General features: G+C 38.7%; 1 protein-coding gene and 1 long non-coding RNA gene across 15 annotated transcripts in view; one reads left to right on the top strand and one right to left on the bottom strand.

The window, feature by feature from the left end:
• The window catches only part of AZIN1 (antizyme inhibitor 1), a 38678-nt gene extending 12891 nt beyond the window's left edge, over positions 1-25787 (top strand). For 3 of the 14 annotated variants that reach the window (XM_028852106.2, XM_077942266.1, XM_077942268.1), the window contains 11 exons: positions 814-959; positions 7525-7721; positions 11509-11682; positions 12709-12881; positions 15431-15565; positions 17139-17220; positions 17616-17690; positions 18649-18811; positions 22225-22340; positions 22665-22879; positions 23457-25774. In XM_028852106.2, the coding sequence (XP_028707939.1) occupies positions 7620-7721; positions 11509-11682; positions 12709-12881; positions 15431-15565; positions 17139-17220; positions 17616-17690; positions 18649-18811; positions 22225-22340; positions 22665-22879; positions 23457-23568 (1347 nt within the window). In that variant the 5' untranslated portion in view covers positions 814-959; positions 7525-7619 and the 3' untranslated portion in view covers positions 23569-25774. 14 annotated transcript variants of the gene reach the window in all.
• Positions 1-27766, bottom strand: part of LOC144330837 (uncharacterized) — a 38754-nt gene that overhangs the window by 718 nt on the left and 10270 nt on the right. The gene's annotated exons all lie outside the window — the stretch shown is intronic.

The raw sequence follows: 27766 nt of genomic DNA, 5'->3' as shown, positions 1-27766 counted from the left end.
TATTTATGGTGAGGCAGTTCATTGGGCAGTCTTTACACAGGCACTTCAAACTTAGCCTGTTGGGCTTATAACCTTTAGGATTTTTTGCCCCCTTGATTATTTCCAATTCATTCTTGTTCCTCTCTTTTAAAAGAATTCTTTATCTGTCACCTTTAGTTTTCTTCCTCTAGGGTTACTCGGTTTTTTCAACCTCATCACCTGAAAAATAATTTTTAGGGGTATGCATTGTGATTACTGACTTTCTTATTGAAGCAAGCCTTGTCCTGATTTATCCTAAGTACTTGATGTAGGCTGTTATTGTCTATCACTTATTTTGGGGTCCAGGGTGGCAGAAGTTTACCTGATCTTATGATCGCTCAGTTTATAGGATTTCCTACCAGTTTCAGTATGTAGCTTCCTGGAATTCTTTTGTAGTGATTCAGACCTACTCAAGGTCTCACATCTATAGTACCAGAGTCATTCTTTAGAAGTTTCTAGTGCTCTTCTGGTCAATTACTTTTAAAGGTATTCTATGTGGTAAGTAACATTTTTTGTTGTAGGTAGAATGCAGAGGGGACTTAAGCAACATTGTGTATTTTTAAAGCTGTGAGCTGGGTGCTGAATCATCAAATGCCTATGTAAAAATAAAAGTAGAAATGCACTTAGGCATCTTCAGAGTAACAGTAATAGTATAAATTTCAGAATATCTTTTCTCATTTTTAATGAGTAAAAATCCTTTTAGAAAAATGGTTGATGTATTAAGGTTGGGTTTCCTGCTTAGGTATCTCTGAAACAGTATTCTCAACCTTTCAGCTCTCCCTGTTCTACTTCCAGGGAGGTCTTCACTTCAGAAATCCAAGACTCATATTCATCCAGCTTGGTGTCAAGTGGGCTGTTGCTGCCAGAATTATCTTGTGATTATTTGAGAGATGTATCAGTTTCTTCTGAAGTACAATCAACTGTAGAAGCCTTTGTAGCAGGTGTGTAACAAGGCAAGTGCCCAGCTGCTGCAGCCGCTACTCTTGGAGCTACCCTGTCGATGAACATGAGGACTCAGCGGCCTCATGAAAGGCTCCAGGGAGCAGTGTGTGGTTCTTTGGAGCCTTTTGTTTCTTTTGGCAGCTCTTCATGGAAAAATGTATTAACAAAAACACCAATATGAAGGTGTGAATAAGGAATGTTACGTATTTTTTCTTCTCAGTTATGAGTCTAAGAGGAAATTATTAATAAAAGTAGTATTATGGTTATACGCTACTGTATTAGTGTAAAATAACCTGAGCTTTCTCAACCTTATGTTAAAAAGGTGGTTGAAAATAGCTTAAAAGTGCTTGTGAGTAGAGAATACTTTCTAGTGTCTATTGATAATACTAGACATCAGAGCTTTTATTAAAAATAGATTTGCTGTTCACTTCTAATGAAGAGAATCTAAGATTTACATGGAGTAGATTTTTTTTTCAAATTTAATATAACTAATTCAAGGTCCAATAGCACCAGAATGTGTTGGAGCCAGTAAATCAGTCCTGTTTCTGATATGTAAGCCAGAAGAAGTGGTACAGTTTCTTTTGAGAATTATTTCCACTCAGAATTGCAGGGAGATCTTTGACGTATCACCTTGGTTTGAGTCTGCATTCTTAGTGGAGAGTATGGAGACATCCTGGAAAGAGTCCCTGTGGGGGTGTTTTTGTTTTTGTTTTGAGACGGGGTCTCGCTCTGTCGCTAGGCTGGAGTGCCGTGGCACAATCTCGGCTCACTGTAACCTCCACCTCCTGGGTTCAAGCGATTCTCCTGCCTCATCCTCCTGAGTAGCTGGGACTACAGGTGTGTGCCACCATGCCTAGCTAATTTTTGTATTTTTAGTAGAGATGGGTTTCACCATGTTGACCGGAATGGTCTTGATCTCTGGACCTCGTGATCCGCCTGCCTTGGCCTCCCAAAGTGTTGGGATTACTCTGCTCCCAGCCCCCTGTGGTGGTCTGAGTTAGATTAACTTAATGAACCTGGCATAAGGTATAAATTGCTCACCCCCAACACATGCACACTTATTTTCATGCTTGCTCCCTAGAACATGCAGCGTCTAAGATTTTTGGTTTAACATTGTCACCAATTAACTTTAATACCTCCTGAAAATGTTTTGGCAGAATATTTCTTAGTGCTTTCAGTAAGGCATAAATGTAAGAACATAAACCTTTCTTTTTGTAACAATGGAACTGTAAACTATTTTTGCTAATGTATTAAGAAAACTGCAAGCAGTGATCCCAGAGGTATGATTTGAGCTGCTTTTTTAGGGCTTTCAGTGAGATTGGGGCACAACATAGGGAAGACTCAAGCAGCCTACCTCACCCACCTACTTATCCCTTTTCAGCTGGAAATATTGGGTTTCCAAGTGGCATTTCATTTGAACAAAGAGTTCGTTGCCTCAAGATGTATTAGAAAATTTGACTAGTCATAGTGGCTCACACTTGTAATATCAGCTCTTAAGAGAGGCAGAGACGGGAGGATAGCTTGAGCCCAAGAATTAGAGACTAGCCTGGCCAATGTAGTGAGACCCCATTCTCCATAAAGAGGACAAACAAAAAAAAGAAAACTTGTTGCTGGAGGTGTTTGTGTTTTACAAATTCTTTTGAGGAATTGGCTTTTTTTTGGCCTTTTGGTCTTTAACAGTAGCTGATAGTTGAGCTTTGCATTCACAGGCATGGGTAGCTTAATGACAGAGATACATTCTGAGAAATGTGTCTTTAGGTGACATTTCATAGGTTGTTTGAACATCATAGTGTACGTACAGAAACCTAGATAGTACAGCCTACGACACACCCAAGCTGTATGGTGTAGCTTACTGCTCCTAGGCTACCATCCTGTGTAGTGGTACTGAATACTGTTGACAGTTTAACACAGTGGTAAGTATCTGTGTATCTAAACACAGAAAAGGTATAGTAAAAATATGGTATTATGAGACCACCTTCATGTATTTGATCTGTCCTTGTCAAAAACATTATGCAACGCATGACTGTACATCTGGATTGCTTGCATATCAAAGTTACGGGCTTCTTTTAAGAATGTGAAGGAGCTGGACAGAGTGGCTCAAGCCAGTAATTACAATACTTTGGGAGGCCGCGGTGGGAGGATTGCTTGAGGCCAGGAGCTTGAGACCAGTCTGGGGCAACATAATGAGACACTATGAACAAAGAGTTCTCTACAAAAAATAAAAAAATTAGCTGGACATGGTGGCATGTTCTGTAGTCCCAGCTACAGGGACTGACTGAGTGGAGGTGGGATTGAAGGCTGTGGTAGGATCGCCTGAGTGGTTGAGGCTTCAGTGGGCTTTGATCATGCCACTGCACTCCAGTCTGGGTGACAAGAGTGAGACCTTTTCTCAAAAAAAAAAAAAAAAAAGGAAAAATGTACCTACTTTTTCAGTGCACTTCCAGGGGTTCATTACCACCACCCGTAAGTTTAAGAACTCCCCACTCTTTGTTGTGAAGTCTTTTGTCCATTTGTTTCTGAGTACCTACTCTGGGCTAGGAATTTACAGAAATCTCAAAGCCTTCAAGAGAGCATCAAAGAAAATAAACCTCCATTAGAGCTTTATTGGTTTTTTTGTTTGTTTGTTTGTTTTGTTTTTAAGAGATGGGGTCTCCCCTATGTTGCTCAGGCTGATCTCAAACTTCTGGCCTCACAAAATCGTGCCTCAGCTTCCCAAAGTATTGGGTTCAATCAACTACTTTATTGTAGTTCTCTGTATAACGAAAGAAAACAAATGTTAATGTACTGCATATGTGGATTCAGGTGATCCTTAATCCATTTTGTCAAGTACTGCCAGTATAGCAAATGAATTTTATTTCGTTTTTCCAACAGAATGATTTTGTCACTCAGCTGGGACTTGGTTAACAACTCTGCTGTTACTTCTGAAGTGACAGTTCCATTTCAAAGATGAATAGCGAACTCCACAAACATTTTATCTTTCCTTTAGAGGAGGTCATGTTTTTTACTATTTTTATTTATATTGATAATGCCACTATATGTCAACTGTTTTGGTTTAGCCTTCAGTTGATGTTTAAAATTATTTAGCTTCTATAAAAGTCTGATTTATAGTGACAAGAAGTTGGTCAGTGGTTGCCTGGGGTGGAGTTGAGGATTTGCTGCAAAAGGAACATCATATGAAGAAAGGCTATGAGTAGGCGTGATAATGTTTTCATACCAGTGTGTTTTCATACCAGTGTGAATAAACTTAGCATTTTTGAACAAGTATGGGTGTTCATATGTCTGAAAGGGGTTAGTTGATTATGTGGATATGTTAAAGTTCTTTTAAAGAGACAGAGAACTGTGTTGGATTTCCCCAAAAAAAGAAGTCCTGTGTTTTATAGGGATGGGGTGTTGGGGAAGCAGTGTTTTCATATTGTTTTAAATGTTTTCATATTGTTTGATCATTAGTAGCTCTAGAGCTAACCTACTTAGTTATTCCATTCCTCAGTATATAAATGGAGATAATACCATCATTGTGGTTTTAAGGGTTAGGAGAATTGATATTGAATAGATGAAATACTTAGGCTGGGAGACTGCTATAAACATGTTTACTGTTAGATTTAAGCTAGCTTAGCAGGCAGTCAGAGTTGAACCTATGAAATTACATGGTTTGAAAATATTTGGGAAAAAATATCTTTATCCATATCATCATACTACTCTAGCAGAAGCTCTGGAGAATGTAGGGAGTCAGTAAGACTTTATCCAGTGGACCTGATGTTTTTGTAAGTACTGAGGATCCTGACTGTTAAAGGAAAATTATCCTTCCTAAGAATACTATGGTTGTAGGAAATCGAGGTTTATCTTATCCTGACTTAAAAGCTAGGCCTTCTGTATTTGGCAGCAGTTGCGTGTTGTGGTCTATAATCAGTAACCAAAGGTTTTCAAGTAAATACTAAATACTACGTATATATTAGACTATGATCAGAGACTTAGCAACTGAGATACAATTAAGTCCTCACTGAACATCATCAGTAGGTTCTTGGAAACTGCGAATTTAAGCAAAAAGATGTACAGCAAGCTCTCAAATAACATTTCATTATAATGTTAAGAAAAAAATGATTTCGTTTTACCTCTTTTACTTAAAAGATGCAGTTTGCAAGAAGCTGTTGACATAAAGTGAGGACACTATTTTATTTTCATTTCAAAGTATTCTATTTAGGCCAAAAGTCTTGATTACGTAATTTTTCATTTATTAATAGTAGGATAAATGAAAACTGGCTGCTATGCCAAAAAGGTTAGTGATGCTAAACTTAACAGGAGGTTTTTACCTTATTTTCTTGTATTTATCTTTTTAAATGAGTGACCTTTATTTTTTCATTGTTCTTAGTACTCAGTTGAATATCCCCCCAAAATTGGTGCTTTAAATTGCATAAAATAGGCCGGGCGCGGTGGCTCAAGCCTGTAATCCCAGCACTTTGGGAGGCCGAGACGGGCGGATCACAAGATCAGGAGATCGAAACTATACTGGCTAACACGGTGAAACCCCATCTCTACTAAAAAAAAAAAAATACAAAAAAACTAGCCGGGCGAGGTGGCGGGTGCCTGTAGTCCCAGCTACTGGGGAGGCTGAGGCAGGAAAATGGCATAAACCCGGGAGGCAGAGCTTGCAGCGTGCTGAGATCCGGCCACTGCCCTCCGGCCTGGGCGACAGAGTGAGACACCGTCTCAAAAAAAAAAAAAAAAAAAAAATTGCGTAAAATAAACATGTATTCTTAGCCTAAAATCCCTATTTTCTGGGCACAGATTTACAGCAGTCCTATTATAACAACCTTTAGAGAATGTGCAGGCTGTGATTTAACTTCACTGCATAAGTATTAGGTCTATTCAGATAGGCCTCAATTAATCTGGTAAAATCCTCAACTTTTCAGTCTGTGCTATATGGCATGAAAGAGATCTGATGAGTTGCACTGAATGTAGTTAGCTTCTTGGAAATGAAGCTGTTAGTGTTTTAAAAGTTAAAACTGAGTATTTGTATTTCGTGAAATTTGACTAATACAGCTTATTAAGGACTTTTGGTGCAGCCAAAATGCTGACACTTTTAAGAACCATTGGAATGGAGTACACTTTCAGGAGAGTGGCCATCACCCAAGGGTGAACTCTAGTTTGGGGCATTGGGGAGGGTGGAGGGGGGTGGCGGGAGGAATCAAGGACACAGGAAAGGCTGTGCAGGTTTTAAAACAGGCTGCAAGACAGCTGGTCAGTGCCATTATTAATGTGGCAACCAGAAATTAATACCAGATATTAAGTAGTACCCTGTCTGGTGGACCTTTTTTATCTCATTTATGTTGAAGTTATTTCCTAAAGTAACCTAAGGACCAGTGAAGTTCAACAAAGAAGATAAACCTATGTGTCAGTATGTGCTGCCTCAGGACAATGCGTGCTCTGGGGGAGTGGGCAGGTTTATTTTATTGATTGGATTGGAGAGGGGTAGGATTTAGCCTAAAGTCATTTTAAAAATCAGATTTTTTAGTAACTGGTTCAGGATGTACAGATACCTAACTTACTAATGTAGTTTCTAATTATGTTGTTTTTGCATTTCTGGTAATTGACAACTTAATTTAGCTCTATTCTAGCCAGCACTGAAACAGATGTTTTTAATTTATATGCTTTATGATTTTTTTTTTTTTACAACAACCTATTGAATAAATAACTAAGATAGTTAACTGAGGTTTAGAGAAACTGATGTAGATTCTCCTAAATGATACAGCCAGGACCAGGTCTTCTGACTCCTAGTCCAGTGATTTCACCAAAGCAACTCACCTCATAACATTGCTAACTTGATGTAGCTAGTACTATTTTAGCTTGAGATAAGCCCTAGGCAGTCTGTATCAAAACTTCGGATTGTTCCCTCAAGCCACCCTCCCACCCTCCACCCTCACCCATTTTTATTACTTTCACCTATTGGGAATTTTTTTTTTTTTTTAGGAGAGACAGAGTCTTGCTATGTTGTCCAGGCTGGTCTCAAACTCCTAGGCTCAAGCAATCCACAGGCCTGGGCCTCCCAAAGTGCTGGGATTACAGGCATGGGCCACCATGCCTGCCCAGGACTTTTATTTATTTATAAGACATTTATCTGCAATTACCTGGCAGTGCTATTACATGGCTGACAGTATATTGGAAGTTGAGACTGGTATTTTGATTTCTTGGCTGCAGATACTTATTTCACTAGCTTTCTTTACTCTTAAAATGGGTAAAATTAAGTGTGTTACAGGCGCACAAAACAAGATAATGATACAGATTGGGTCTGCAACTCTGTAAATAAGGGGACCATATAGGCTTGTAATATATTGTGTATGTATGTGAGTTACCCCTTCAAATTATATTGACCTTTTTGGGTAAATGTATTTTAATTCATGTATTTGCTTTTTTAAATAGGCGTTATAGGAAGTTAATAATCTGATGTTTCTGAAATTGTAAAATGATTGTATACATTCGTCACTAAATTAGGCACTTAGCACACTTTCATTGACTCGTACATTATGTCTATAGGAATAATACAGACTTATATAACTTATATTTTGACAGTTTGTTGCATATTCTAAGGACCCAGACATAGGCTTGGTGGCCCGTCTCTTGTCTTTCCTGGTTTATGACTTTCGGCTTTGTGGAATACGGCTGAGATGAAAGGATTTATTGATGATGCAAACTACTCCGTTGGCCTGTTGGATGAAGGAACAAACCTTGGAAATGTTATTGATAACTATGTTTATGAACATACCCTGGTAAGTGCCACTTCTCAAATACAGTGTTTGTCATTTTCCAAGCTCTGAAACATGAATGCTTTTTAATTTCTAAGATGGTAATCTGATTAAAAGTACTTGGTTCAGATGTTATCTGATTTAACTTGACGTTCATCCCCCACACCCATTCCCCTTGAGTAGTGATCCATTTTTCTTTCCAATCCACATTATTTAAAAATCGTCCCTATGGCCCTTTCCCTGCTATGCCTTTTAGCATCTGGCACCCAGTTATGTTCTGTTTATTCTGTTGATGTGATGCCAGCCAACCTTCTAATCAGTACATGGCTTCTTACTCATTTTTCTCAATTTTCTTTTTTTCTTTTTTCTTTTTGGAGACGAGTGTCACTCTGTCGCCCAGGCTGGAGTAGAGTGGCGCGACCTTGGCTCATGTGCAGCCCTCGCCTCCTGGGCTTAAGCAGTTCTCCTCCCTCAGCCTCCTGAAGTAGCTAGAATTACAGGCGCACACCACCACGCCCGGCTAGTTTTTGTATTTTAGTAGAGACGAGGTTTCACTGTGTCAGCCATGTTGGTCTTGAACTCCTGACCTCAGGTGATCTACCTACCTCAGCCTCCCAAAGTGCTGGGATTACAGGCATGAGCCACCATGCCCGGCCTCAGTTCTTTTTTTTTTTTTTTGCTTGTTTGTTTGAGATGGATTCTTACACTGTTGCCCAGGCTGGAGTTCAGTGGCATGATCTCGGCTCTCTGTGACTTCCGCCTCCTGGGTTCAAGCAATTGATATAGGATCCTTATGCCTCAGCTTCCTGAGTAGCTGTGATTACAGGTGTGTGCCACCATGCCCAGCTAAGTTTTTTTTTTTTTTTTTTTTTTTTGATGGAGTCTCCCTTTGTAGCCCAGGCTGGAGTGCAGTAGGACGATCTCGGCTCACTGCAACCTCCGCCTCCCAAGTTCAAGCAATTCTCCTGCCTCGGCCTCCCGAGTAGCTGGGATTACAGGCACCCGCCACCATGCCCAGCTAATTTTTTGTATTTTTAGTAGAGATGGGGTTTCACCATGTTGGACAGGCTGGTCTCGAACTCCTGACCTCAGGTGATCCACCCGCCTCGGCCTCCCAAAGTGCTGGGATTACAGGCATGAGCCACTGCGCCCGGCCTCAGTTTTTGTATTTTTAGTAGATCGGGTTTCGTCATGTTGACCAGCCTGGTCTTGAACGCCTGACCAACATGTGATCTGCCTGCCTTGGCCTCCCAGAGTGTTGGGATTACAAGTGTGAGCCACTGCGCCTGGTCTCAGTTGTATTCTTCAGTGGATATTAATTTACTTTCAGATAATCTTGGTTGTGTATGTTCATTGAGAATTTGATAATTTATCCTGAATACTTACTCTCTACTGCTCCAGGAGTCAACTTCTACAGAATCATATACTCACTGCTACTTAAGGTGATTTTTTTTTTTTTCTCTTTGAGACGAAGTTTCGCTCTTGTTGCCCAGGCTGGAGAGCAGTGGTGCGATCTCAGCTCACTGCAACCTCGGCCTCCCTGGTTCAAGCGATTCTCCTGCCTTAGCCTCCCAAGTAGCTGGGATTACAGGCGTCCGGCACCAGGCCCAGCTGATTTTTATATTTGTAGTAGAGACAGGGTTTTACCATGTTGATGGTCTGGTCTCAAACTCCTGACTTCAGGTGATCCACCCACCTCGTCCTCTCAAAGTGCTGGGATTATAGGTGTGAGCCACTGCACCCAGCCTGGTAAACTTGGTAAAAATAAAAACATCCTCAACTTTTCAGTCTGTGCTATATGGTGTGAAAGAGATCTGATGAGTTGAACTGAATTTTTTTTTCATATTAGACTTAAATGATACAATCTTTCTTTCTTGGAGAAAATTTCCTATATTCCACCAAACTTGTTAGAGAATTGTTTTTCATGTTACTGGTGTTCAGTAATCGAATATCCAAAATTCTCTCCTTCTCTTGACCTTAAGTCTACAGACGTGTTCATCTTCCCCTCATCCTAGCAAAAATCCCTTTGTCTTCCTCTGCCATTCAACTGCTGAAAACTTGACATATTGGTCATGAAACTTGTCATATTGGTCAACCAATTTCTGCCAAGTCATTCTTCAGTCAGTTGCCACTGGGAAGCTCCTAGTCAAATTTTGATGATCGTTCTTAATCACTTAACTTTATTCTTCTGACTTTTTGCAACACTTTTCGGGGGTCAGATATAATCTTTGAAATATTCCTTTCATCCCACATCTAAATTATCCCACATTTAGTAACATTCAATGAGGATTAGTCCTCAACCCTATTCTCTGGTTCTGGGGTGACACTTCAGTGTTGTCTGAGTCATTCAGTCCACCTTTGGTTTGTGCTTTTAACCTTGGTCTTGCCTCCATCATGTCCTTGTATTCATCTCCTCCATTCCCACTATCTATTCATCTTTGCACGTGTCATTATAGTGACTTCCTAACTTATCTCCCTTTTCATTGTCCTATTGTTTGCCTAAGCCTGCTTAATTTTGTTGAATTAATATTCATTAAATACAAGGCTTCCCTGCTCCCTAAATTTGTGTTTCGTTGCCTACTGAGAATTTTCTGGACTCACATCATGCCTAAGATAAGGAAGGAAGCTGAATACCTTGTTGTTTCATCCCGTTTCTCTTGGTGGTACCCATAAATACCTTATTTTTTCCCAATCAAATTAAATATAAACTTTTTCTCTTCAGAATACTATAGATACTATATCTTGGGAGGATGGATAACTTAATACAACTGTTAAAATTCTGCTGCATATAATGTGCATTTTGCATTTATATCAGTTGGGCACTATATTCTAATAATGGACATTTTTAAATACTGTGAATTAAAGAGTTCAAAACAGTAACATTGTCTTCATGGATTCTCAAACAGTATTTGGATGTTGTACGTCCTAAATAAGATTTTTTTGCCTGCTGTCTAACATTGAGTAATATATGTTCTGTTCAACAAGCATAAGTCATCTTTCTAGTTCTAGAATAGCCACAACTTTAAGGAAGATTATTCTTATTCAGGCTTATCTGATATTTGGTAGACTTACGTACTTTTAAAATCTAATTTTGACGTCTCCATGTGCAGACTAACAACCTTGTCTTTTTAAAAATGGTTTCCTGGTCGGGCACCGTGCCTCATACCTGTAATCCCAGCACTTTGGGAGGCCTAATGGGAGGATCTCTTGAGCTCCAGGAGTTGGAGGCTGTAGTAAGCTATGATTGCACCACTGCCCTCCAGTCTGCTACAGAGCAAGACCTCAACTCTGAAAAAAGTAATAAAATAAGGTTTCCCAGTGAAGATGGTCTCTTATTTTACCATGTTATCTTAAGGTGCACTTTTAATGTTGATATATAGCTTGTTTTGTTTAGCATTTCTTTTTACTGTATTAGGAAATTATATCCTGAACTGCCAAAGTATTTTAAACAGTGGGGGAAGCATGGGAGAAAATAGGTTTCCTTTCTTCAACTGCCAAAAAGTAAAATCAAGGGAGTTTCATTTTGACTTTTGTCACTGTAATTGATAATAGTTTTTTTTAATCTCAAAGGGGAGAATATTTTATATGCTCATGTATACAACACAGCAAAATAAATAGAAGAAGGAACAAATGTATTCAGAGTCTTTTTTAATGTTTACTAAATCAGTTAACAAACTTTAAATGTACTACTGTATGTAAATATATGTCTTGGCCCATATATTTGTGGAGGAAAGATGTTCTTTCCTGTTTTGATACTTGATTTTCAATGGTTTTTTTGTTCATATTTGTCTTTTTTTCATAACCATGATAGACAGGGAAAAATGCATTTTTTGTGGGAGATCTTGGAAAGATTGTGAAGAAACACAGTCAATGGCAGAATGTAGTGGCTCAGATAAAGCCATTCTACACAGTGAAGTGCAACTCTGCTCCAGCTGTACTTGAGATTTTGGCAGCTCTTGGAACTGGATTTGCTTGTTCCAGTAAAGTAAGTATTTTTCATTTTTTAACTAAACTGAACCATTTAATAATTTAACTTAATGTAGTTACAGTGGTTAGGGAACAGATGCAAGGAAGCTAGACTTTTGGATGGAGTTTTGAAATAATTCTTTAAATTTGCAGCCCCATGTTGGAAAATTACAAGCTTTTCTTTTTTTTTGAGATGGAGTCTCGCTCTGTCGCCCAGGCTGGAGTGCAGTGTGATCTCGGCTCACTGCAACCTCCGTCTTCTGGGTTCACACCCTTCTCCTGCCTCAGCCTCCTGGGTAGCTGGGACTACAGGCGCCCGCCATCACACCCAGCTAATTTTTTGTATTTTTAGTAGAGACGGGGTTTCACCGTGTTAGCCAGGATGGTCTCGATCTCCTGACCTCAGGATCTACCCGCCTTGGCCTCCCAAAGTGCTGGGATTACAGGCGTGAGCTACCGCGCCCGGCCAGAAAATTACAAAAGTGCACCAATGAAAGGGAAGTTTCAGTGTGATGAGCCTTTGAAACGTTTTACTAATTGAAAACTTTAATTTGTTCCTCATTCTTAGGCTAGAGCTACTTCTAGTCCAAACTATAGCACATATCTAAAGTCTGAGATTTCTTTGGTGCTTCTTTTTAACAATGTTTAGGCCAGGAGCGATGGCTAACACCTGTAATCCCACTACTTTGAGAGGCTGAGGCAAGAGTTGCTTAAGCCAGGAGTTTAGGACCAGCCTAGGCAACACAGTGAGACCTCATCTCACTTTTTATTTATTTATGTTTTTAAATAAAAATATTGGTTTGACTAGGCACAGTGACTCACACCTGTACTCATAGCACTTTGGGAGGCTGAGGCAGGAGGATCACTTGAGCAGCCCCAGAGATGGAGGCTGCATTGAGCTATGATTGTGCCACTGCACTTGAGCCTGGAATACAAAGAGTAAGACCCTGGTTTTAAAAGGGGTGGGGGTCATAGTAGTAGAGGAAGCATTCTCAGAATATGAACTGTGACATTATCTATTCTTAATTTAACCTCCTTTTCACAGAATGAAATGGCTTTAGTGCAAGAGTTGGGTGTATCTCCAGAAAACATTATTTACATAAGTCCTTGCAAGCAAGTGTCTCAGATAAAGTATGCAGCAAAAGTTGGAGTGAATATCATGACATGTGACAACGAAATTGAATTGAAGAAAATTGCACGTAATCACCCAAATGCCAAGTAAGTATAAAACTAAGTACTTGAAAATATTACTTACCACTTAGAGGGTTGGGTTTGTCTTTTAGCTGGGAAGAAGGAGCATTTGTGGTAGGGCAATGATGTGTATCATAATTACAACTTTAATTTAAAGGTCCTCTACGGGAAACACTAGTAGCATTTTATTGGCTCTCTACCTTTGATCCTTCGTGTGGAATTGGGATTAAAAAAATTAAGGGCAGTTTGGGGATATAATTTTGTAATCTTGAAGGAATCCTTGATAGTTGGTGTGATAATCAAATTAGGGCCATGGCTATATTTTCATTATTTCTGTAACTGAGTTTTGTAATGTTAGGAACAGGATATACTGTGGTCAGCTTTTCTTCCTTTTTAGCTGAGGGTTTAATCTACCCCAGGCCATAGTTCTTAAATGGTCTTTACTGACAGTGTCTTCGAAGCCTAGTCCATAGATTTGGGGAGTTTTGTTTTTAAGGCTAATACTTTTCTTTTTGAACGTGAAGTTTAAATTTTTTACTTGCACCTTCATGCATCCAGAGGAATTTTTTTTTTTTTTTTTTTTTTAAAGAAAGTTTACTTTTTTAAGGCTGGGTGCAGTGGCTCACACCTGTAATCTCAGCATTTTAGGAGGCCCAGGCCAGTGGATCATTTAAGGTCAGGGTGGCCTGCGCCTGTAATCCCAGCTACTTGGGAAGCTGAGGCAAGAGAATCCCTTGAACCCAGGAGCCGGAGGCTGCAGTGAGTCAAAATCGTGCCACTGCACTCCAGGCTGGGCAACAGAGCAAGACTCCCTGATAAAAAGGTTTGCCTTTTTAAAAGCAAAAAGATTTAAGGCAAATATTTAGGTTTTCACAAACTGGTATATCAGGAGGGCCTAAGAATATACTAAAAGCATATTGAATTATGCAGTTGTTGGCTTACTTTTTTAATGAGTTACGTATGTTTCTGAAAATGTACTGTATCTGTGTTTTCTTTGTATGTACATAATTTTCATACTGACTTTAATGGTGTACTTAAGATATCCTGATAGCATTGATTACTCTGGTAAATCTTTGTGTGTGGATAAAAACCTTGTTGGGAAAATTTTAGGGAACCACTTGTTTTTCTAAAAAATCTTGTTCTGTGATCCTGTGAAGACAAGCTGTGATTTGTGATGTATGTTAGATTGTAGACTGGCACCTTCTTGATGGAGCTGATTCTAACATTAGAATAATTTTTGCTTTTATCAGTCTTGTCCTCTAATTACCAGATGAAGGCCATAGCTGTTATTTTCATGGCCACATTATTAACCTTCTTAGTTTATGTAATTAATACATCCATAGGAAAAGAGTTATACAAAAAGAATTTGTATATTTGCAACTTCTAGCAGTTTGTCATTACTCAGCTCCTGAAATTAAAGAAATTTAATCAGTCTTGGTCATCTTGTCTTGATTGTCATGGTTTGGAAGGAAATACCAAATATAGATCTGAATCAGTAGACTAGAAGGCTGCTGTTTAAACACATAAAATAATTTTTTTAAAAAGCTTTCTATGGCCGGGCGTGGTGGCTCAAGCCTGTAATCCCAGCACTTTGGGAGGCCGAGACGGGCGGATCACGAGGTCAGGAGATCGAGACCATCCTGGCTAACCTGGTGAAACCCCGTCTCTACCAAAAAATACAAAAAACTAGCCGGGTGAGTCGGCAGGCGCCTGTAGTCCCAGCTACTCGGGAGGCTGAAGCAGGAGAATGGCGTGAACCTGGGAGGCGGAGCTTACAGTGGCTCACGCCTGTAATCCCAGCACTTTGATCCTGGGAGGCCGAGGCGGGTGGATCACTTGCAGTCAGGAGACCAGCCTGGCCAACATGGTGAAACCCCGTCTCCACTAAAAATTAAAAAAAATTAGCTGGGCGTGGTGGTGCACTCTTGTATTTCCAGCTACTTTGGGAGGCTGAGGCAGGAGAATTGCTTGAACTCAGGAGGCACTCTCATGAGGCAGAAGTTGCAGTGAGCCGAAATTGCGCTACTGCACTCCAGCCTGGGCAACAGAGCGAGACTCCATCTCGGACAAAAAAGACACCTATTTTTTTCCAGTTAGAAACCTGCTGGCATGTAACTATGTTAGTAGGAAGAATGTTTGCAGTAAGCATGGAGGTTTAGCTAGTTAGCACAATCAAAGAAATTTGAAGACATTTAAAGCCCTGATATTTTTATTGAAAGACAATGATGGCATTGCTATTCAATTTAGTTTTCCTAGGCGGATTTATGGACTGATGGACTTCATTTGAAAGTAATGTCGTCTTTCATTACAGAGCCCAACCAACTCTTGATGCTACAACAGAGTCTTAACTTGCTGCATTTTCCAAAATCCCATCCTTGTAAGCTTCATGCTTTAGGCCCTAATTGCTAGTTTTTTCTCTATACAGGATTGTTTTTCATTAGGTTCACTTGATTCATCCGTCGCTGGATTTGGGAGCACTGGCAGCATAATCAACACACTTCCTACAATCTTCAGGCTTCACATGTGCTGATGATGATGTAAACCAACTCTGCCCCAATCATCTCCCCTTCTCTTAGGGTTTTACTACATATTGCAACAGAAGATAATATTGGAGGTGAAGAGGGTAACATGAAGTTTGGCACTACCCTGAAGAACTGTAAGCATCTCTTGGAATGTGCTAAGGAACTTGATGTCCAAATAATTGGGGTTAAGTGAGTATTTGTTTTAAACTTGTAAAACTGTGAACATTTTACGGTGATAGCCTGTCTTTCTGGTTATTGATTTAAGACTTTCTTTGCATGAAATCTAAGACGCAATTTTTTTCTAGTCTTTTAACACACATGTATGTGTTTTCTTCTTAGTTTAGGCAAAACAAATATGCCTTATCCCTTTTCATACTGTTTTGCAACTGTACCTCCTTCCCCACAATAAAAAAAATAGCAAATAATATTTTGATTCGGGTTAGTGCAGAGTAACTTAAATCGCCACCTTTTAAATTGGATGGGAGGAGATTTGCTAGAATTCTTAACAAAAATAAAAGTGTCAGGCCTTTTCCTCCTTTTAATTCCTCTGGGGAATTTCAATAAATTAGACTTTGCTTCAGGCTTTTAATTTTATATGTGAGGAAACCGAGACTCCAAGAGGTTCAAAGACTTGATTATATCCTCAGAACTAATTACAGACATAGTAACACTAAGCCCTAGATGTTGTTTGCCAGTCCATTGCTATTCTTACTAAAGTAAAAAAGTCTTGCTTTTTCAAACACTCACAAAGATGTATAGAGTCCCCACTGTTAATAGTTTATTGTGTATCTTTAATTTTATTATTTAGTTTTTGAGATAGTATCTCATTATATCTCCCATGCTGGAGTTCAGTGGCATGATCATGGCTCACTGCAACCTCAAACTCCTGGCTCAAGCAGTCTTCCCGACTTAGCCTCCCAAAGTGCTGGGATTACAGGTGTGAGCCTCTGTGCCTGACCTTACTGTGTAACTTTCTATTCTACTTTGTACATAAATAGGTGGTAGTCTTTTAAACGAAGAATTGGATCGTGCTGTGCCCTACACAATAGACAACATTCCATGTCAATCTAGTTTGAATTCTGCCTTAGGTGACAATATTGACACATTTGAGAGTTTTGTTCATATTTCAACTAAGTTTTAATTTAAGTTGACATAAAAATTAATGAAGTACTATCTCGAGTAGATAAAGGGAAAAGAAAAATTTGCTTTATGGTGTACAGTTCTATGGATTTTAGTACTTGTGTAACCACTGCCACAATCAGGAAGTATTCTATTCTGGAACTTTAGTAATACTAGTGAATAATAGTAATACTGTTACTCAACTTGATTAATGTTCCTTTATATTTATTTCACAACAGACACATTTTTGTATTTGGTTGGGTAAAACTGAATGTTCAATTTTATGCTCAGCTGAATGTGATACGATTTGGTACTGCTTGTTACTTCACTATATAAACATAAAAGCACCACATATACATAAAAGCACACCTTATTGTATAACTGCAACAGTACTGATAATTGACTTATTGTTAAGAATTTTTGTTTATAGAATTACAGTTTTATCTTGGCATTGCCTTTTCTAAAAAGCTGGTACTGTAACTTTTGGTTAATTAGAGGCTGATGCTTCTAATGGTTTAAGTATTTGGTAAAGTTAATGTGGATACTTAATGGTATGAATATGATGAATGACAGTTGAAAGAAATTACAGGAGGTGTCTCTAAAACTTTCTGCTCCTTTAAAGTTATTATTCTGTGTGTTTCAGATTTCATGTTTCGAGTGCTTGCAAAGAATCTCAAGTATACGTACATGCTCTATCTGATGCTCGATGTGTGTTTGACATGGCTGTAAGTTCTTTCTTTAAATTATTTTGATATTTTAGCCAGGATGTTAAGTTAAAGACTAAGTATTGTTTTCTGCCTGTGTGAATTACTCTGACTACATTCAACGTCACACACCTCATTTTTATTACATAAGCATTCAGAGCTCTATACAGTCACACCTTTTAAGCGGGTAAAGGAGTGAAATAGTAATTGACTTGCATAAGTCTAGAAGAGAGTACAAATAAAATCAAAGAGCATACCTAATATTGAATCAATCTGTTTCTATCAGTAAAAAACCAAGAACTTGCTGTATTAAAGATCAGAACAGATATTTACCTCCCTAGGAGGGGGTTTTTAAAATGTTCTCATATCCATTACAATTTGGAAAAGCATTTAAATAATTTTTTTTCCATCCATAGGGAGAAATTGGCTTTACGATGAACATGTTAGACATTGGTGGAGGATTCACGGGAACTGAATTTCAATTAGAAGAGGTAAACTTTTCAGTAGATGACATAACAGAATAATTGCTTTCTTTGCTACTTAAGTGGTGGATGTGTAGAGCAGGATTTTTACAATGGCAGAAAGTAAACCCTGTAATGTCTCTTTAAAATTTTATTCTTAGAAAATGTGGATGCTTAATGGTAGTTAGTAGACCTAGCTAACTTTGAAAAGTTTGATAGAATTCTTTGAACATTATCATGAAACATTTTCTATTTCAGTTGTGTTTCTATACTTAATGGCACAAATGATGTAATACTTAGAAAACTTCACTACTACCTTTTTTGTTTTGTTTTAAAAAGAGTCTTCCTGTGTTGCCCAGGCTGGAGTGGAGTTGTGCAATTATAGCTCACTGCAGCCTCCAACTCCTGGGCTCAAGTGATCCTCCTGCCTCAGCCTCCCAAGCAGCTGGGACTTAAAAAAAAAAAAAGTCTTTCTATATTGCCCAAGCTGGTCTTGGAACTCCTGGCCTCAAGTGATCCTCCTGCCCCAGCCTCCCAAAGTTTTGGGGTTACAGGCGTGAGCCACCACTCCCAGCCAACTTTAGCACTTAGGCCAGATGCACGTCACACCTGTTTTCTCACCTTCCTGCTCTGCCCTCCTTCCTTCCTTCTGCAATATCTAGAAACTATGATTTGAAAATTTTGCTTCTGTTTTTAGTGATCAAGTATAGAAAAATGACTTAAAAAAAAAAAAAAACAAATACCAGTAGGTATTTGTTATTAGCGCTCTCTATTTTTAAAATTAATGCCATTCTGATAGTTACAAAATAAATTGACTTGAAAGCATGCCTAATTAGTTGCTTGGAGATAATTACGAAGTTGCTAAGGTTCGTAGTCTGTGATTGGAACTGCTCCATTTTCCTAGAAGATTTTGTTAATATCAGTTTCTGAATATTGCGAATTATCTGATCCAATATTGAAACCATAATGTGGCATTTAAAATCCACAGGTTAATCATGTTATCAGCCCTCTGTTGGATATCTACTTTCCTGAAGGATCTGGTGTTAAGATAATTTCAGAACCCGGAAGCTACTATGTGTCTTCTGCATTTACACTTGCAGTTAATATCATAGCAAAGAAAGTTGTTGAAAATGATAAATTTCCCTCTGGAGGTAAGTTATGAAGTTTATAGTTTTATTTTTGTTGGTAGATAATTGCAGTTAGTCTGGAAATGAACAGATGGTCATGAAGTTGTAGGTGGTTTTCAGCTTTTAAAAATCTTAAAGCTGGCCGGGCATGGTGGCTCATGTCTATAATCCCAGCACTTTGGGAGGCCGAGCTGTGTGGATCACGAGGTCAGAAGTTCGAGACCAGCCTGGCCAGTATGGTGGAAACCCCATCTCTACTAAAAATACAAAACTTAGCTGGGCGTGGTGGCACACCCCTGTAATCCCGGCTACTCAGGAGGCTGAGGCAGAAGAATCACTTGAATCTGGGAGGCGGAGGTTGCGGTGACCCAAGATCATGCCACTGGACTCCAGCCTGGGCTACAAGAGCGAGACTCTGTCTCAAACAAACAAAAAAAAAAAATCTTAAAGCCAAGATCCTGTTCCATAAGACTTCCAAATCCAACTTTCTTGGTACTGATGTTTAGATATGTGTGTTTTCGATAAATGTCTACCAGATGATTAATTCTCATCCATTATTCTCTTCTGTTCTCCTTTTCTCACATGGATCACAGGGAGGCTCTGTTTTCATACTTTCTTACTTAAGGGCCACAAAGTGTCCTTGTAATCTAACTCAAGTCAAACCAACAAAAAGGCACTAGACAGTCCCATCTCGTTGGCTAATATTATTGTAGGAAATACTGTGTTACATTAACAAGCCTTTTTTTTTTTTTTGGCTGTGGACTAATCCACATCCCATAGAAAAATTGTCCATTTCCCCAATATTGTCTTATTTTACAGCTCTGTTTTTCCTTGTTTAGAATCCAGTCCAGGACCACATTGAATTTGTCATTTCTCCTTGAATCTGGATAGCTTCTCAGCTCATTACTTTGTATTTTTTAACTTTGACATTTTCGAAGAGTAGAAATTTCATAGCTGATCCTTAATTTGGGTTTGTTTGATGATTCCTCATGATTTTTTATATATATATATATATATATATATATATATATATATTTTTTTTTTTTGAGATGCAGTCTCGCTCTGTCTCCCAGGCTGGAGTGCAGTGGCATGATCTCGGCTCATTGCAAGCTCTGCCTCCTGGGTTCACGCCGTTCTCCTGCCTCAGTCTCCGGAGTGGCTGGGACTACAGGCACCTGCCACCATCCCCGGCAAATTTTTTTGTATTTTTAGTAGAGACAGGGTTTCACCCTGTTAGCCAGGACGGTCTCGATCCCCTGACTTCATGATCCACCCGCCTCGGTCTCCCAAAGTGCTGGGATTACAGGCGTGAGCCACCGTGCCCAGCCGTGATTATATTTTTTAGGCTATGCATTTGGGGCATGAAGTCCACTGAAGTGTTAGTCTATTATTCTCACTTCATCATGTTAGGAGGCACATGATAGTGGTCTGTTCTAATATTGATGATGGTAGGTGTTTTTTCTTGTGTTGTCACCCAGGCTGGAGTACAGTGGCTCCATCAGGGCTCATTGCAGTCTCAATCTCCTGGCTTAAGCAGTCCTCCCACCTTCAGCCTGTTGCATAGCTGGGACTACAGGCCTATGCCACCATGCCTGGCTAGGTTTTTTTCTATTTTTATTTTGTAGAGGGTTTCGTCGTGTTTCCCAGGCTGATCTCAAACCCCTGAACTCAAGTGATCCACCTGCCTCAGCCTCCCAAAGTGCTGGGATTACAAGCTTGAGCCAATACACCTGGCCTAGTGATTTTTTTTTTTTTTTGAGAGAGAGTTTTGCTCTTGTTGCCCAGGCTGGAATGCAGTGGCATGATCTTGGCTCACTGCAACCTCTGCCTCCTCCTGCCTTTCTCAAGCGATTCTCCTGCCTCAGCCTCCCAAGTAGCTGGGATTACAGGCGCGTGCCACCACGCCCAGCTATTTTTTTTTTTTTATTTAAATGCTAGTTTTGAGCACTTGTTTAAGGTTGTGTCAGGCAGGTTTCTCTCCATTGTGAAGTGGCAAGTTAATTAGAGACTGTAAATAAACTACCTGTTTCTAACCAGATTTTCACCCCATTAGTTTTAGCATCTATTGATGAATTTCTAACTTCATTATTGTTTATATTAGTTAGCCTTTACTTAAAGAATATCTTTTCCTTCCTTCCTGTTTATTTATGAGTTTAGACCGATCTTTATTCATTAGGTTTATATAATCTATTACTCTCATTTTTCCCTTGACATGTCTCCGTTATTCTCTGAGCACTTCTTTATTTTTTGGTATATCAAGATGTTCCAGGCTCATTTTAACCTTTTTCTGCCTCAGTCCTGTAATCAGTTGTTTCTCCAAGGAGCCTTGGTTTGTTTCTTGTGGAGAGTGATAAACCTGAAAATGAGTATTGGTTGTGCTAAGAGTAGAGTAGCTGTGAGTAGAATGGGTGTTTTCAAAGGTTTCAGAGTGAGGTGAGAGGATCTCTTGATTCCTGAAGCTCAAACCTGCGGTGAGCTGTGATCACACCACTGCACTCTAGCCTGAGTAACAGTGAGACCCTGTCTCAACACACACACACACACACACAGATTCCCCCTAGCAGTGTATACATGTGAACTCTGGTTGCTCCTCATGCTCTTTGATATTTTGTATTGTCAGTCTTTAAGTTGATCCAGTCAGTAGGTTGGTGGTAATGGTATCCCATTGTGGTTTTAATTTGCATTTACCTGATGACTAATGATATACAGCACTATTTTCTTTTTCTTTTTCTTTTTTTTTTTTTTTTTGAGACAGGGTTTTTGCCCTGTCATCCAGGCTGGAGTGAGTGGTACAATCTCAACTTTTATTTTTAATTCCACATTCAAACACATATTTAATTACTTGTGCATATATTGCCTTCCTCTTGCTGATTTGAAAAGAAACTAAAAAGTGTTTTTCCTTGCTGCTTGATCTTTTTCCTCTTTTTTTGAAACAGCAACTATCAGAAAGGCTTCAAGAATCTTAATACTTTTTTTTTTTTGAGACAGGGTCTCATTCTGTCACCCAGGCTGAAGTGCACTAGCGCAATCTTGGCTCACTGTCTCACTGTAACCTCTGCCTCCCAGATTCAAGGGATTCTAGTGCCCCAGCCTCCCCAGTAGCTGTGATTACAGGCATGCACCACCACACCTGGCTAATTTTTCTATTTTTAGTAAGATGGGGTTTTGCCATGTTGTTCAAGCTGATCTTGAACTCCTGACCTCAAGTGATCTGCCCACCTCAGCCTCACAAAGTGCTAGAATTTTACAGGCATGAGCCGTCGCATCCAGCCCTAGAGCACTTTTTTCTTGTGCTCATTGGTTATCTTCCTTTGTGAAATGAGTGCTGTGTGTCTTTTTAAGTTTAAATAGTTTGAGAAATGTGAAAATTACATTTATTTGTTTTATATGAGCCATTTTAATAAAAATTCATTTTCCCCTTTCCTGTTTTATTCCAGTAGAAAAAACCGGAAGTGATGAACCAGCCTTCATGTATTATATGAATGATGGTGTTTATGGTTCTTTTGCAAGTAAACTGTCTGAGGACTTAAATACCATTCCAGAGGTTCACAAGGCAAGTTTTATCAGAAATATTAAAGCCTATTTGGCATTTTATAAACTGAGCTGTTATTTTTAAGATGCTTCCCAATTTTTTGAAAAACATTTTAGAATGGGGAAAAATGCCCCTTTTGAGGATTTGCGTTCTTCTGGTGGAGTCCCGTTTTTAGTTTGTTGCCTTTACGTGGAGTTAATTGTACCATTGAGGCTTAAGGAGCACCCTGCCCTTGGCTCTAGGCCTTTTTTCCATGAACACATTGGATCTGAGACAGTGAAAAATACTTATCTACTCACAAATTCAATACCTGCATGAGTAAAAATTGTAAAACTTTTCCTACAGAAATACAAGGAAGATGAGCCTCTGTTTACAAGCAGCCTTTGGGGTCCATCCTGTGATGAGCTTGATCAAATTGTGGAAAGCTGTCTTCTTCCTGAGCTGAATGTGGGAGATTGGCTTATCTTTGATAACATGGGAGCAGATTCTTTCCATGAACCTTCTGCTTTTAATGATTTTCAGAGGCCAGCCATTTATTACATGATGTCATTCAGTGATTGGTAAGGTGATTTTATTTTAAGGCAGGTGGGATATTTGAACTGTCCTTGTAGACTTGCTAATAAGTTTTAATTCTGTGATGAATGCTAAACTTAGAAGTACAGTCACGTATTGCCTGTACAGTGTAGTTGCTTAATGATGGGAATTTGTTCTGACAAATGGAACATTAGGTGATTTTATGATGGCATAATCTACTACATAATCTAGGCTATATGGTATATTGCTCCTAGGCTGCAAACCTATACAGCATGTTACTCTGTTTAATACTGTTGGCAGTTGTAATGCAGTGGCATTTGTGTATCTTAAGATACTTAAAACATAGAAAGGATAATACATTGTGCTATGACACGATTGTGATAGGAATTTTTAAACTTCACTGTAATCTTACGGGTATACCACAGTCATATGTGTAGTCTGACCAAAACATCACTCTGCAGTGCATGGCTATAATAGAAAAAATGATGATCTTTTAAAGGTATTTGGAAGACTAGTTATAGTCCTATTTTATTATCCATTTGTTAGGTGATTACATGGTCTTTGGGCTTAAATTCAGAATTTAACTGAATTTTTTCTATTTAGGTATGAAATGCAAGATGCCGGAATTACTTCAGACTCAATGATGAAGAACTTCTTCTTTGTGCCTTCTTGCATTCAGCTGAGCCAAGAAGACAGCTTTTCCGCTGAAGCTTAAACAGGCATTAACGCTTCTTTAGATCTGAAGTTGCAGGTTAAGCTTGTCTGGTCAACATTCCAGTGTGGAAAAATAATTTAAACAATCTTATTCTCTTAATTCTTTTGGCAACAAAAACTATTAGTAATAGCTATTTGGGACCAGACAAAAACAGCTTTCATCTATAATTCATTGGGGATAATGGGAGATTTAGATAATGTGTCCAGATTTAAACCTACCAGTTTGTCCTACCCCTTAAGCGTTTAAAATAAAATATGCAACAAAATGGATGACTTAGTGGAGATGGAAGCCCATTAATTGGGTTCCCCATTAAATCGTTTACATACAAGAACACAGTTTTTATACTAAGGATTTGTGTTTAAAGTCTTGTAAAGTTCATGTCTTTCACCCAGATATATCAAATGTTAGCGGAAGACCAGTGTGACTTCATTAGATAACGTTTAGTGTATTTAGAATGTGTAAATTTGTGCTTTGAACTGTAGTTTAATAAATGTAAAATTGCATCATAGTATTTGTTGACCTAATGTAACCCTTGTATGATTGCAATAAAATTTTGTGTAGATTTTACTGTTCTTTCAGGCTAAAACTTTGGGAAAGGGGCTAGCTAGCAAAGGTAGTTTTGAAATAGATGTGTATATGGACTGTTTTGAAGGGTTTTTTTCTTTATAGCCCAGTTAAGTTTTGTTTGGCTCAGTGCATTTTTCAGTTATTTAATTAGTAATTTAAGTAAAGTGTTTGGTAAATCATTGTGAAGTTCAGATTCATTATGGAGAGTTGATGTGCAGTAAGCATGATGTTTAACAATTTTAACACCAAAAATGTTAATCCTGCATAAATCAATTGTAATAATAAATAGGTGTTTCTGTATAGATAGAATGCATAGAGTACCTTAGTAAATCTTTGAATCACAATCTTTTGGCTGAAATGGAAGATTCTGTTAAATACTTTGAATAAACTTGGGGGGAGGGAAATAAAATTGCAGAAAACTGCAGAGCACTAAAACTTAAGAAGGGCTACATCTTTATCCAGAAACCTGTTGCTCTTTTGCACGGAATGTTTAAATTCAGAGTTGGGATGGGGGTTGGGGTGAAGCACACTTACTATCTTCAGTTGCAGTTATTTCAAATGTAGGATTTTTTGTTGTTGGTTTGAACTGTCACCTTAGTTTCTTGTTATTTCCAATTTGTTCTGCTTAGTCATTACTTTTGATTCTTTTCTTACTAAAACTTTATGGTGGTTGGGGGAAGGGAGTTAGCATCACTAACCTGACAGTTGTTGCCAGGAATTTGCTTTGTTTACTGCTAGTATATTAGAAATCCTAGATCTCAGAATCACAATAGTAATAAACAACAGGGGTCATTTTTTCCTAACTTACTCTATGTTCAGGTGTGGAATTTCTGTCTCCCAAGAGGAAATGTGACTTCACTTTGGTGCCAATGGACAGAAAATTCTACCTGTGCTACATAGAAGTTTGGAATGCACTTAATAGCTGGTTTTTACACCTTGATTTCGAGGTGAAAAGAAATTGATCATGAATCTCTAATAAATTTAAATCTCTTGAACCAGTAGGTGCTTAATATTTTTTTGATTTGATTAATGCCCATTTGACTCTCATGGGTTCTATTAAAAATATGTATAGGACCCCAATCCATTGCCATCAAATTGCCCTTGGACTTTTTCAAGGTATATTATGGGGTTTTATGCAAAATTCCAAGCTACCATGTAACTTTTTTTTAACCGTTTAACAAGGAGGGGGGACTGCTTCCTACCTTCTTTACATGTTGTGCATTGTTGTGGTCCAGAAATGCCAAACCTTTTAAAGATGGTGCAACTTTGAGTCCTCGGCCTGACTATACAGGCCTTGAACTTCATGGCATATCAACTTTGCCATATCTGCAGGAGAGCTGTTCTATATGAAACAGTTCAGAGTTGCAAATATCACATGTGAATGATATGGTAACTTTTAAGAAATGTCTGTATTGTATTTGAAGACTGTTTGCCATAAATCTGAAATTTGAACCTATGTATTTCAATTTGGTATGCTAAAAAGTTCTGAATTAATGTAAATTTTTTTGTTATAATATTGTAATCTCAGTTCAAAAGTTAACTGAAAATATAAAGCCCAGTGATTTCTATATAGTAAATTGAACTGTAAAGGTAACTTGTGTGTGATTCTGAATACATAGATAAATGTTTTTATTCCTCATGTTTTGCTTTGGCTTCTATCTGAAATAGAGGTAAAATTTTACATATGAGCTTTATGTATATTAACAATCTTGCTTTATTAGAAAGTAAATTGATTCTGCTAAAAAATGCTGGGAGTTATGTATAGAACAATGAAATTTTGATAAAGTCCAGTATATATGTGAGCACTGTTTCCAGGACAACCTTTTCTAGATACTTCAGTTCACTAGCCTCTTAATAATTTTAAACTTGAACTAAATGAATAGATTGACAAATTAAGTTAGATTTATTCTAAGTAAACATGGGCATTAATACCATTAAATGGAAATACTGGGTTAGAGAAGCCACACATTGCTTAATTCCTTTTTTCTTGTTTTTTAGAGTATATATTTTAGTTTGCTAACCTGTCTTGGCCTTAAGAAGTCTTCTGAACTCTGCTGAAATGAAAAGCATCTCTTCGTTCTTTGAACACTTTAGTTAACTGGGTGACTTAATATTTTGGGGAGTAACTTTAAAGATTTACTTCATTATTCAGGCAATACACTAGTATAGGGTGGTAGTTAAAGGTGTAGACCTTGCCCCAGTCTGCTTGACTCAAATCCTGCCTCTGCCATTTACTGTCTGTATGGACATAGGCTAGTCACTTAACCCTTTTGTACTTCAGTTTTCCCAGATGGAAAATCATGGTAAGGCCAGGCACAGTGGTTTATGCTTGTAAATCCCAGCACTTTGAAAGGTCGAGGTGAGAGGATTACTTGAGCTCAGGAGTTCGAGACCAGCCTTGGCAACGAAGGGAGACCCGTCTCTCCAAAAAAAATTTTTTTAATTAGCTGGGTGTGATAAGTGCCTGTAGTCCCAGCTACTCAAAAGGCCAAGGTGGGAGGATCGCTTGGGCCCAGGAGGTGGAGGCTGCAGTGAGCCACGATCGTACCACTGCACTCCAGTCTGGGCAACAAAGACAGACCATATCTCTAATAAGAAAAGAAAAAAAAGGATGGTAATAAAAATAGCAGCTTCATAAGGTTATAAGGATGTAACAGTTGTAAGGTGTTTAGAACTGGCTGGTACACTGAGCTCAGTAAACAACCCTTATTACCTGTTATATGATACTGATTTGGACAAGTTGCTCTGGGCCTTGGTTTCCTGCCTGTAGGATGAAGACACTAGAACTTAACCTTACCAGGCCTTAAAAGTGCCTGGCACATGGATGCAAATGGCAGATAGTGCCAGTGGTTGATAGCTTGGTATTAACGTCTCTTTAGCACGTACTTGACCATTCTCCTTTGTCTTTATAAGCTGGACTTTTGGTTGGGCGTCAGAGGAAGGTTTTGTTTTGCTGCCTGTTAGTTGATTTAATTTTAATGTAACCTTATAGTATTATCTAAAAGCACAGGCCGGGCACAATGGCTCACACCTGTAATCCCAACACTTTGGGAGGCTGAGGCAGGCGGATCACCTGAGGTCAGGAGTTCGAGACCAGCCTGGCCAACATAGTGAAACGCCATCTCTACTAAAAATACAAAAAATAGCCAGTCATGGTGGCGCGCACCTGTGCCAGCTACTCAAGGCTGAAGCAGGAGAATTGCTTGAACCTGGGAGGCAGAAGTTATAGTGAGTGGAGATTGCACCACTGCACTCCAGCCTGGGTGACAGACCGAGACTCCATCTCAAAAAAAAAGTAATAGTAGAAACTTAAATCGGCAGGAATCAAAATATAAAACAAAAATTAGTCTTCTACATTTGAGTTGTGAGTAAATCCTATGAATCGCATTCATCCTGAGAGGAAAAAGGTGTGGTGCAAGTAATTACAGAAGTAGGCTTTCATAATGAGGATAAACCTGGCCTAGGAACAACAAACGAACTAGTTTTGGTCTTGACTGGTATTTGCATTAAGTTGAAGCTAACCTGAAAAGTCTCAGTTCCTACTCAGACATCCCGAGAAACTTTTCTCTTTGCGTACAGATGGCCTGTACTACACGTATCTTTTAAATCATAGTGCATGTCTTCACCCAGA

This window comes from Macaca mulatta, chromosome 8 (genome assembly GCF_049350105.2).
Source record: "Macaca mulatta isolate MMU2019108-1 chromosome 8, T2T-MMU8v2.0, whole genome shotgun sequence".
NCBI classification, from domain to species: domain Eukaryota; kingdom Metazoa; phylum Chordata; class Mammalia; order Primates; family Cercopithecidae; genus Macaca; species Macaca mulatta.
The sequence above is the reverse complement of the archived record's forward strand: the minus strand, read 5'-3'. Positions and strand labels throughout refer to the sequence as shown.